Genomic DNA, 13,526 nt, shown 5'->3' with positions numbered 1-13,526 from the left:
ACAAATCATTAATGCATGCTGAGAAATGAGTAGCTAAGAGTGATCTCCTGATCTGAACAATTAGTGTATGTTTGCAATGACATTGCAGTTCTTGAGTAAAATATTGTAAAAGTAAAATTTAACAACTAGACACTTACTTCTCTTTCCAAATTTTCATATGCCAGATAACCTGGTGCTCTTAATATGGAAAAGCATTAATTTGCTACAAATTATGCATAACATTTTAATACTTGAAAAATCACTTTTTGAATGTTAGCTGTTTGCATGACCAATGAAAGGCCTCACTGCTTGCAGATAGCTATTAACATGGTGTTTCATTAGGTCTTGAACAAATAGTATAGTGTGAAGGTGATGGCATAGAGAATAAATTCAGTATGCTTGCCATACCATGAAGAGTTGCTACCTGAAGAAATGTGGCAGCTCCCAATCCTCAGAACAGAGGAAAGAGATGGGGCTGGTCCTAAATGCTCTTGTGTCCAGCCCAAATCTCTCACACTGAACTGCAAACACGTGTAACCATAAAGGAGGCCAGATTCTGCAAAAGCCCTATACAATTAGCACTAATGAGTGACCTGTCTCCTACACTGGGTGACGTTAACTTACCACTACACCCTTTAAATACCAATTTCACCTTTAACATTATGTGAGGGATTTACAATGACTGAAAAAAAAGCCTTACAAGTACACAAATGTTATCTGAATCATAAAATCCAAAAGGTCGCAAACATATTTGAATCTCAGCAGCCTTCCAAAACATTTTATAAACTCTATATGGTAGATATCCAATGCCATTTGATTAGCATAGATTTAATAATATCAGGTGAGTGGCAACCAAGTACTTTACAATGTTCATAATTTTCAACTATATTTTCTTTATTCCAGGGATACTTTATAAGCTATCACCCCTTAATACACAGAGCATTTTTAGAACTATGACGCCATCTTTATTTGCACTGAGCTAATTTCTGTTCTATGTAAACAATTAAAATGTATATAAACACTGTTTGAGCCATACTATCCTGGTTATATTGCTGTTGTGACTTAGGAAAACTATGAAAAATCCAAATCACAACAGAACCAAGCCTTTCATAAAGATCCTTGCAAGATAGCTTTCACAGCCTAGTCAGTAATTATAGTCCTTCCTTTCCAGTCACAGTACACATGACTAAATTATCTTTCTTGGGTTGTCACAGAAACTAACAAACAACATGAGATACGCATATTTCACCAGGTTGTTTAACCTCTCAAAAGAGAGAAACTCTGTCTGGTATATTATGATACAAAATGTGCCACAAAGTACAAAACAAGTCCCTTTGTTTTGTCAGGTTGTACAGAATCCGCCTATCATCTTCAGTGTCACAAACAACAACAAAGCTTATTCTTCATGTCACAGACTCAGAATATATGGGCCCACAAAACACTTTTACCAATAAGGAAATGGTGAGTATATCTATGACAAAAATGATCAATTTACTATAGCTTATTAAGACGTGGAACAGAATTTATAAAATACTCTAACTTCGGCATTTTTCTGTTTTATGAAAAAACTGTTCCTTTCATTTTCCAAACACTGTAATAAACGTCACTAATTTAACACACACAAAAAGGAAGAATATTCATAATAAACACTCCTTCCAAAACTTTTTTTCAATATTTTGTTAAATTTGAGGTGTTTAGTGAGAAGCAAGTTTCTCATGTGTAGCAAGTGTTAAACACTGCAAACAAACATTAAAATGCAGTTTCATCACAGTAAGGGTTAATACTGGCCCGATTAAACATAGAAACTGCTTTATCTACTTAAAAGTGTACAACTCTGTACTTAAATGCTTACCAATGTATATAAATATGGTCATACAGAAAAATAGAAACTCAGTTACTCATATTTTTACATCAGTACCCTTCAGATGATTATCTTATTTATTCTGATTACACAAGTAACACGGACAAAATAGTTAAAAAATATCTAACAGTATACCAACCTACCTACCTACCCACCCATAATTGAAATTTCTCTGTTCTATACCAAAGCCGTGGTCAAACACAGAACAATTAATCACCTTTGTATGTCTGTCCCCACACATCCAAATCCACCCCTACAAAAACAAGTCCCTACCCCTTTCTGGTTCCTGAAACTACACACAGAACAGTATGTATCAAAAGTAGATTAAATGTTTAAATTATTACCTGTGTACTCTGGGAAACATATGGTTAGTGGACTTTTGACAATCTTTTCTTCAAACAAATCCTTTTTATTAAGAAAAAGAATTATCGAAGTTTCGACGAACCATTTGCTATTACAGATTGAGTCAAATAACTTCATTGATTCTATCATTCTATTCATTTCTTCATCTTCGGCAAGCACAAGATCGTAACCTAGGAACACGAAAACTCAAGTCACTTTAAAATGCACTGTAACTACTACATAGAATACACAAAACAATCTCAATAAGCACTTGAATAAGAAAAAAGATTCTTACCTGACAATGCAACACAAAATATTATGGCTGTGACACCCTCAAAGCAATGAATCCATTTTTTCCTTTCAGATCTCTGACCACCAACATCAAACATCCTTGATACATAGAAAAGAAGCAAATATTTAAGCATGTACTAACATTATTTCTTAATATCCATAAATAGAATTCAATACAAGAGGTTACAAAGTACATTCAGCTGTGCAGAAAGCATCTACTTACTACCTGCTAAAACTGAAGCCTACAACACACAACCAACAATATGAACAACCATTTAAAGCTGAAATTTTCTCTGTAATAGTACAGGGTGTATACGCAGAAAAAAATCCTGGTTTTACCGGTTAAACAAAAACATTTTCTCCCGGGTCAAAATACACTTTTTCCGTGTTAAGTGACAGTATACTCTTCTTCAGATCAGTAAAACTTATCGAAAAACACATTTTGGAAAGATCTTTGATGTGCAGCAACATGTACGCTGCATATTTTTGTATTACTTGAATTCCACCAAACACCACAGGTTACTTTCCAAAGCATTGAAATCAAGACTGCAATACACCTTTGTAAGTCAGTCATAGCTCATGTCACGTGATCTCACCAGCTGATGACAGCGGATACTCAAGAGCATAGGACACAATAGCAATATCACTGTTAAGTAGCATGTATACACACATTGGAAAAGTTAATGGTTTAAATTAACTTACATGGTGTTGCTAAAAGAAAAGCTTTCACATATAATATTGGTCTCCATGATTAATAAGCTGCAAGAGAAGCTAAGCTTTCGCATATAATATTGATCTTTTTTGCGCATGTTACACTTTAAGATACATCACACAAATGTGACAGTAAAAATTTTTAACAATAACATAAATGTCTGATCTTCTGGGCTGAAAATTTTTCTAAATTGTCATCCTCAAAGAGTTGCTTTTTAAATGAGAGGTAAATGCTCTGTGATTTAAGAAATTCATTGTACATTCTCACACACAGTTCAGCTTGCATAAAACGAAATTTACTTTGAAAGTAACACTTTTCAAACAACCATTTGCAGTATTATCCTGTGACTTGTTAGAAACAGGTTCGTTTCAGCAGTTGCCATAGAGCGCCAGGTAACAGGCGTCACTGCGCTTACGCAGCTACGAAGGCGCAGGAAGCTTGTATGCTTGTATGTCTAAAACATTAAAAGATTTTACATTATGTCATAAAAGAAACAAGACATCAGAGGATACCCCAACAGCATCAGAATTTCGTGAACCATACAAAAATGCATAATTCGACTTACAGTGCACATTTGCATGTCCAGATTCGGATGTAAAATTTCTTGGAGAACCAGTACTGTATTATCTCATGTTTGGTTCTTTATTATGGCATAATGCCATATGTGCTAGAAGATGAAAAGATGCAATTTTGAAATGCCGCAAACAGCTGAAACTAGCCAACAGTGTGGAATTAAACACTTTGTTTCAAATAAATTGAGTAACTCGGCGGAAAAGATTAATAAAAGCCAAATTTCTTTAGCAAACCAACAAAAATAATTTCATTGTTCTGCAAGGCACTTAATGCTTGACTGTCAGAAAGGTGAAAATAAAATCTGAAACTAATAACATATTTTAGCCTTCCGTAATAATGTGAATGTATTTTAATTCACTTGATAGCTCCCGGCCACAGAAATCCATTTTGTTTTCATTTGACATGAGAGCAATAAACGAAGAGGAAACAGCAAAATCACTAAACATAAGCACGTCACATAGAGACTACCCACCTTCCCTCTCCAACGCAGACTGCTCTATGCATCAGCACTGGATCAACGTTATTTCCGAACCGCGGAAATACTAAATAGTTGTTTGCACCCCCCTCCCCCCTCGAGCATTTGTGGTAGGACGCAAAAAAATCGACTTTTCAAAAATATGTTCATTTTGTAGTGCACATCTTTCTGAAGAGTCTGATATATAAAACATGTGTTCGAGGAAATGTTAGACATGTTATTTGGTCCAGTGCACCAAAGTGCAGTGCCACACCTCTTCACACAGCATTCTTCTATTGCACGTCATTGTATTTCGCTCTGTGGAATTCAGACGTGTAAGATTTTGTAATGGATGCCATCGAACTATATTCAGGACAGTGGAAATTAAAATGTCCTGTGATCTCTCTCCTGCTCCTAGTTTGACATCCAGCCCATCTCTTTTTTTTTATATATGGGAAACATTCCACGCGGGAAAAATATATTTAAAAACAACATAAGCACGTCACATAGAGACTACCCACCTTCCCTCTCCAACGCAGACTGCTCTATGCATCAGCACTGGATCACTTCGTGGCAAACGAATCTGCTCCAGTCCGGAATCCCTGAACCATTACACCAACAACCTGACAACAGCTTTCGCATCCCGCAACTACCCTCCCGACCTGGTACAGAAGCAAATAACCAGAGCCACTTTCTCATCCCCTCAAACCCAGAATCCCCCACAGAAGAACCACAAAAGTGTTCCACTTGTGACAGGATACTTTCCGGGACTGGACCAGACTCTGAATGTGGCTCTCCAGCAGGGATACGACTTCCTCAAATCCTGCCCTGAAATGAGATCCATCCTTCATGAAATCCTCCCCACTCCACCAAGAGTGTCTTTCCGCCGTCCACCTCACCTTCGTAACCTGTTAGTTCACCCCTATGAAATCCCCAAACCACCTTCCCTACCCTCTGGCTCCTATCCCCGTAACCGCCCCCGGTGTAAAACCTGTCCCATGCACCCTCCCACCACCACCACCTACTCCAGTCCTGTAACCCGAAAGGTGTACACGATCAAAGGCAGAGCCACATGTGAAAGCACCCATGTGATTTACCAACTGACCTGCCTACACTGTGATGCAGTCTATGTGGGAATGACCAGCAACAAACTGTCCATTCGCATGAATGGACACAGGCAGACAGTGTTTGTTGGTAATGAGGATCACCCTGTGGCTAAACATGCCTTGGTGCATAGCCAGCACATCTTGGCACAGTGTTACACCGTCCGGGTTATCTGGATACTTCCCACCAACACCAACTTATCCGAACTCCGGAGATGGGAACTTGTTCTTCAATATATCCTCTCTTCCCGTTACCCACCAGGCCTCAATCTCCGCTAATTTCAAGTTGCCGCCACTCATACCTCACCTGTCATTCAACATCATCTTTGCCTCTGCACTTCCACCTCGACTGACATCTCTGCCCAAACTCTTTGTCTTTTAATATGTCTGCTTGTGTCTATAAATGTGTGGATGGATATGTGTGTGTGTGTGTGTGTGTGTGTGTGTGTGTGTGTGTGCGCGCGCGAGTGTATACCCGTCCTTTTTTTCCCCCCTAAGGTAAGTCTTTCCGCTCCCGGGATTGGAATGACTCCTTACCCTCTCCCTTAAAACCCACTTCCTTTCGTCTTTCCCTCTCCTTCCCTCTTTCCTGACGAAGCAACCGTTTGTTGCGAAAGCTAGAATTTTGTGTGTATGTATGTGTCTGTCTGTGTTTCTACCGACCTGCCAGCGCTTTCGTATGGTAAGTCACATCATCTTTGTTCGCAATTAATATTGGATGGAATTATTTGTAACCCAGAGAACAAGTACTCTTCAGAAAATTTGCAGTCTTTATTGCCTATTAGCTAATAACTTGTTTTGTGTGTGTGTGTGTGTGTGTGTGTGTGTGTGCGTGCGTGTGTGTGTGTGTGTGTGTGTGTGTGTGTGTGTGTAACATACAGTACACATTTCTTCAATCAAAAGTCCTAGCATTTTTCTTCCTCTCTAACCTTGCTACAGCTTTACATGGTGTCATTTCCTTTCTGCGAAAGGATCTATTACCTCAAAATTCATCAAACATTTTTGCCACATGAAAAAACGAAATGTCATTGTCTAATACTGAAAAAGCTGTTAATACAAACAGTACCTAAAACTGGTGTGGTTTCTCGATCTGATTACATGTATTTTGTCACTGTCTGCTAGATAAAACGAAATAGGTCTGTCTAATACTGCAGCAATTGTAACACACGCCAAATAAACAGACTGTTTTAGCACAAATGGTCACTGTTTTTTTTTTTTTTTTGTTTTTTAACACGACAGAATATAATTCAGGAAGTACCAGTATCAAATGCCTATTAGGCCTACTACAAGCAAAAAGCTTTATGTTCGGAAATAGTTTCACATTTTGTTCATACGCTCCAGCTTCTCAAGCACGAGGTCAAAAAGTAGTACTATGAAATTTTTATATGAATTTGGAATCGTCATATTCTTCCATAATTTGTGTGATGTCCCCATTTCTTCTCCTTCCTCATTCTAACAATCAATCTTTTCATCACTAATTCTGTAACTATTCCTTCCAGTGTCAAAGCTTATTCTCTGGTTAATTTAACTAACCCAGCCACAATCAACTGCTTAGGCATTTTCTGCGCTACTCCCAGAATAGAACTTACGTGGCTGCTACCGGGGTTTGTACAACTAGCCGTTACTCGTGTAGCGGTCTGGCCAAAAAATTTCATTTTCTTGGATACACCGAGAAGACAATATGTAATCTTTCTTATCTGTTAGTAGTTTATTTTCACTCTAATAGTCTGAATCTACGGTTTTCGCTGGTAACTATAACAACGCTGATCATTCACAAACCCAGTCAATCACATAAACAAAAGGCGATTGACATTCACCAGTTCGACTTTATTCCGCTCAGCTCATACAGCCCCTTCCCCTTCTGTCTGCAGGAAAGTTTATTTCTAGATGCGACGGGGATTCTCCTGGCAGAGACATGACATAGACTACGCACGCATTCAAAAATAAACTTAGAATATGTTCACAAATGTTCAAAAACCAACAAGGATGTGTTTCAAAATCATATGATCAGTCATCATGATTCAGTGTCTCACACCTGACCAGTCGCAGTGCACTTGTTGAAGTGTCAACATGAGCCTGGACAAAAGGAATGGGCGTTATTGGTGAAGCTCTATTACCAAAACAACAGTAATGCTGCAGCTGCACTTTGAGAATATCGCCGGCTGAAAGGATTACCGAAGGGTCCTCTTTCTCCACCTTCTGTGCAGAGAATGATGAAGTTCGAATCAACTGGAGAACTGGTTGTCACTCTGGAAAGAGGCTGATGACCGGTTGCACAACAAGTGGTTGATGAAATCGCTGTTGCTATGGCAGACAATGCTGCGTGCAATGCCCAATTGTCAGGCAGTGCTTGTGCTGTGTCACGAGAGTTGAACATCCAGTGGTACACTGTATGGAAGGTGCTTCAAACCATTCTCAAATGGTATCTATACAAGATACATATTGTGCAATTGCTTGCACCGTAGGATGCATAACAATGTGTTGACTTCACTCTGAATTTTCTTGCAAGGATTGAAGTTGATGAGGGCTGGCCCTGGACCATCCTATGGACAGACGAAGCTCATTTTTCTCTGATGGGTGAGGTAAACACACAGAGTTGCTGAGTGGGGGGCGGGGGGGGGGGGGGGGGGGGGGGGGGATCTTCACCTCCAGTCGCTGCGCATGAAGTTGTTCTGTATGGTGAACGTGCCACCATATGGTGTGGCTTCATGGCTACATTCATCATTGGTCCATTCTTTTTTGAACCAGTTGGTGCTCAAGGACCAAGGGTGTGCAGCATGCCTGGCCAGCGCTACTGAGATATGCTTCACCAGCATGTCATACCTGCCCTACAGGAGAGAAACGCATTGAACTCAGTTTTCATTCAAGATGGGGCCCCACTGCACATCGGTCGTGAATGCTTGACCGGCACAATCACCTGATCTCACTCCCTGTGATTTCTGGTTGTAGGGCTACCTGAAGGGCAGTGTTTACCAGGGAAACATTCAAACATGCTGATCTGAAGCACAGCATATCAAGATAGCTAGCCAGCACACCTACGTACATGCTTCATTCTGCTGTGCAGAATGCAATCCTGCACTTTCAGGCTCTTCTGGACTCTGATGGGTGCCATATTGAGCCCCTTTTGTAGCAGTAATGGTGCCAGTATGTAATGTACCACAGCAGCACATTGAAAGTGTTTCGATTGAATTGATTCTGCATTATTTCTCTTACCCATGTCCTTGACATTAATGCTATCAAGTGCAGTACTCTTACGATACTTAGTTTCCGTGTTACAGCATGTTAAATTGGGAAAGTTTAATTATAGCCACCTGGTAGATATCTGTACCGTATGGACAATGGGAGGATAGTTATAGGTAACAAATAAATGGCAAGAAATGAGGTGATGTATTTTTGAAAACAAACAAACCATTCAATATTCTTCAGATTATTCAGATTTAAGGTGGGACATAAAATGCTCCCCTGTTACTATGACCACTTCCATATCTTTAACTCGCTTTCTTGAAATTAAGGGCGCAATGACACATTGACGTAGCATCGCCAAATGCCAACATCTGCCTGAAATGTAATTTTTTGGTTGTGGAACACATAAATGTGACATGAGAAAAACAACAGGAGAAAATGGAGTGAACATATTAGTAGAAAGAAGAGTGGCAGACTACCTCACAAAGTCAGAAATTATATTATGGTAGGCTGAAGCAGTTTGGGAAGGGCAAGAAAGAGATGGGCACCATAACAGGCAAAAGCCTAATAATTGAATTGAAGTGAAGTGAAGAAGAAGAAGAAGAGTTTGGGTGCAGTTAATGGATAGTTCATGGAATTTCAGCTATAGACTGTGCACCAAAAAATTATTTTTACTCCCATAGGGAATATCCTGCGAGCTTGTGTTATAAACCACAGCCAAGTTTCAAATTTGTTATAACTATGTCTGGAAGTTATTTACTAAAGCTGATCACATTGTATACATGCAATCCTCGATCACATAACTGACAATGGCATTTGAACATGCAGTTGAATTATTGTGCCTCAGAACACAGAATGATCCAGCTAATTAGTCAAGTATAGAAAGAAAAAGTGTACATATCCCATTTTCAACAGCTATCACTACCCAGACCAACCAACATACACAGACATTCACTGATGCAATCTACTGTATGGTAAGAAGTGTGGAATGTGCCAAGGTGAATCCATGGTATGATGTCATACTTGAAAACCATTTAGATGTGAAAACTTTTCACAGTAGGCATCTCCTACAGCATGAAACTTTTATGACAAGAGAAAATATTACCATCCATAACAACTGCAACTTTGGCAAATCATTAACAATGACAATTTTCAAAATGTATGGAGCCACTCAAGAATTTACAGTGCCCAGGAATAACCAGCAATGAAGCAATTTATTCATATTATGATGCACAGTCGACAAATTTTGAGAAGGATAACACCATTGCTAACAACAGCTGCACTACTTTAATTCATTACTCCACAATTAATTTTGGGTGTAGGTCAGACTCATGTGGTAAATATGTAAATAGTACAAAAGTCACAAGAATCCTGATACCATCATTAGCAAATCATGCATATGCTCATCTTCAAACAGGCTACTATAGCCAAACACCTTTGTCAAAAACCATTTACTGATATGTTCAATCACCAAGTCATCAGAGTTCTTGTGACTGATATTAGTTTATTTATAAGATTCAGTGGGACCATGAGACAAAGCAAATTGGGCATGAAATGAGTCATCAGTTTACAAAATGCAGATTAGACAATTTATAAATAATAGGACTAAAGAATTAATAAAACAAGAGGCCACCACCAACCACCCATAGTCTCCTCTTAAAGCAGGGGTGCCACACTGGAAGAAAAGTATCTCTGAGCTGCATATAACATATAATATACTGAACACTACTAACAATAACTGATAATGGAAAAGAAACAGTGGGATGGACCAATGAGAGAACAGCATCCTGTGGCACGCGTTTCAGACTGAAAATATTCAGTTTATTGCAACTTTATTTACATTTTTTTTTTTTTTTTTTTTTTTTTTTTTTTACACCAAGTCACATGACAGACGCTCACTTCTTGGGCCACATGCATGTTGGACACCACTGCCTTAAGGCATATTTACATGTTCTGGGTGTATTTATATTTTTAACCCGTTTTTTCACTGTATTATGATGACAAATCCATTGTAAATGTAATATGATCCCTGGATAAATGAACAAACAAATAAATGGAACAGTAAGTGTGTGTGTGTGTGTGTGTGTGTGTGTGTGTGTGTGTGGGCACCCCCACACACACACACACACACACACACACACACGTTACAGAAAAAAATATTTCAACAACTGTGAGGAACTCTTACACAGAACAGAAAAAGGAGGCTAAAGTATGGACGAGGAGCAGCACCAGTCACAGCAGCATCCATCTACTGTTCATAACTTGGCAATGTAACGGTTGTGTGTAGCCAATGCCATGACAATTTTACCTAACCAATGAAAGGTCCGGAAACAACTGACAATGTATTCCCGAGAGAAGCAATGAAATTCATAATGTCAGTTGTCACAAACATTGGACTGTTTCTTCCAAATATGAGAGATTTGAATGCGGTGATTAACGGGAGAACTGGGAACAGCCGTTTCTGAACACATATTGGATTCCACATCTATACTGACATAATAATGTGACCATACTCCTTCATCTCTTGCTTCTAAATGCTTCGTCTGCCTGCACAGAACCAGCAGCTTGACACACGCCCTTTTGTTCCTTGCATACTTCAATGAGAGCACTGATAACATTGCAACAAGGAACATGTAAGTATGCCACTGACCCCAATCTAAACCTTTACTGGTGAAAGGATTAGGATTTAATGTCCCATCGACATCAAGGTCAACAGTCAAAGCAGCCTGGATTGTATGAAAGATGGGGAACAAAATAGACCATTCGCTTTCAAAAGGAACCATCCACGCACTTAACTGAAATGATTTAAGGTAATCACACATAAATCATGATGGCCGGGTGCAGATTTCAATCGTCATCCTCCAGAAAGTGAGTCCACTGTGCCATTTCAATCAGTACCTTTATTGAAGGAGAGTGCCACAAGGAAACCTATCAACGTATCTTTGAAAACATGGGGTTTATCCCCCAATTTCTTTCAGTTTTGCTGGAAGTCTACTGAAAATGAAATCTGAATTTTGCACAATTTTCTGTACAATGTTTAGGAAGTCTAATAGTTTTTCCATCTGGTATTCACTCAATGACCATTGCAGTTTCTTCTTAATGAGTCAATACAGTTACAAATAAACCCCACAAAGGATTAAAGTGTACAGCGAAGGTATAATCCCACATAGAATTTTAAGACACCTAAATAATGCCCTATATATAATAAATTCACAAAATGTGACAACCCAGAAAAGAGTGACCAGACGGATACATTGGAAGAACAAAACAGAGTTTTACTGCAAAATACAATACCACAGGTGATAAACAGAGTGACAGTAGGCAAAAGTAAACACACAAAGTCCACGAATCTACCATTTGCGAATGGGCAGAAGCCATGGGTGTGTGTGTGTGTGTGTGTGTGTGTGTGTGTGTGTGTGTGTGGAGGGGGGGGGGGGGGGGGCAGTCTAACTAGTGGAGAGGTGTTATATTTCACACAACATATTAAACAGCCCTCTCTTTCTAAAGAGAAATTTCACAGTATTATTTCTCATGTTGTAATCCATGATGTTATTTGAAACTTGTCGAAATAATTAATTTTACAGACTCAAAAAAGTAATTTGAAGGACACTGTATTACAGATGTTCATGTCACAGAAGGTTTCTGTGAAGTAATCTTTGCTTTTTAAATATTTTTACTAACTGTGTAATTACACAGTCATGGATCTGAAAAATTCCATGATCACACACACACACACACACACACACACACACACACACACACACACACACACAGATGGTCAACCACACAAAAAAATCAAATAATAAAATCTTACTTGAAATGAAGTCCTTTAAAAGTGAAATGAGTCTCTACAATTCCAGTAGTTTTCACCCTTGTGCGGAGAACATCTTGCTGCGTGGGAACATAATTGGGCAGTGATATTCTATCCAAAGCATTTAGGTAATATGCAGCAGAATCATTTAGCTGATACTCTCTTGATCGAGCAAAACACTGTTGCACACCAGCATCCTGCCACAGCCTTTTCATCAATATTACCAAGTCTGGTGTCAGTTCGCCTTCCTCGGCTGCACTGGCCAAAGTAAAAAACTGACGAGCATTATCCTAAAAAGTGAAATGGAGTCTCATTAGCAGTTTACCATAAAAATCCAGGTTAATCCTAAGTCCAGTGAGCATTGAAGTATCACTCAATTCATTCCTTGAAGATGTTATCAAAGAAAAACAAAATTAACAAAGAAAACTGACACCAGCCATTATATCTATACCAAATACATTCAAATGGCTGCTACAGCTGACAGACAGAAACGAAGGACAAAGGGGACTTAATATCTTCAGTTAAAAATCTGACAGATTCATTAGCCATACAGTTGCGTTTAACAAAAATAAGGGAGTGAGGGGGGGGGGGGGGAGGAGGGAGGTATGATAAAGAAGCATTACAACACTGACAATGAAACACAAATATTGTCTCTCCAAACAAACTATTAACTTTCTGCTAATAGTCTCTCTCTCTCTCTCTCTCTCTCTCTCTCTCTCTCTCTCTCTCTCTCTCTCTCTCTCTCTCTCTCCCCCCTCCCCTCCTACCACAAAAGCAGCAACAAGCATAAACAAATTGGTAATGATTGTGGCTTGCACAATTATAACTCACATTAAGCCTAAATGTTTGATTTTAATTATATGGAAATCTAACAACAAAATGTAGGCATCACAGCCATGTTTTCAAGGATAGAGCCTACAGATACCCAGCAGCAATTAACAGTGCTTACCAGAACATACAATATTCTACTTACTGCTCTTCCTGGTTCAGCAAAATCTATGCGCAACTGTCCCATTGCGCGTATAATTGCCATCAGACTCTGAATAGTGTTGCTGTACACAACTCTGCGATACTGCTCGCATTCTTCTTTAGAATACCCTGTCTCATGGATAATTTTCATCTGCTTCACGATTGTACTTTTTCCTGACTCACCAGCACCTAAATGAAAGGAATAAATTAGTTATGATTATAATAGAGGGAAACATTCCACGTAGGAA

At 39.0% G+C, this 13,526-nt stretch overlaps 1 protein-coding gene across 1 annotated transcript in view; it reads right to left on the bottom strand.

Moving 5' to 3' along the window:
* Positions 1 to 13,526, bottom strand: part of LOC124555445 (guanine nucleotide-binding protein G(i) subunit alpha) — a 39,019-nt gene that overhangs the window by 22,319 nt on the left and 3,174 nt on the right. Inside the window, exons 2-5 of the mRNA XM_047129357.1 lie at positions 13,283 to 13,467; positions 12,313 to 12,599; positions 2,478 to 2,572; positions 2,185 to 2,373 (exon numbers count right to left, since the gene is read on the bottom strand). Coding sequence (XP_046985313.1) covers positions 2,185 to 2,373; positions 2,478 to 2,572; positions 12,313 to 12,599; positions 13,283 to 13,467 — 756 coding nt within the window. The remainder of the gene's footprint in view (positions 1 to 2,184; positions 2,374 to 2,477; positions 2,573 to 12,312; positions 12,600 to 13,282; positions 13,468 to 13,526) is intronic.

This window comes from Schistocerca americana, chromosome X, assembly GCF_021461395.2.
Source record: "Schistocerca americana isolate TAMUIC-IGC-003095 chromosome X, iqSchAmer2.1, whole genome shotgun sequence".
Taxonomy (NCBI): Eukaryota; Metazoa; Arthropoda; class Insecta; order Orthoptera; family Acrididae; genus Schistocerca; species Schistocerca americana.
This window is presented reverse-complemented; position numbering and strand designations above follow the sequence as displayed.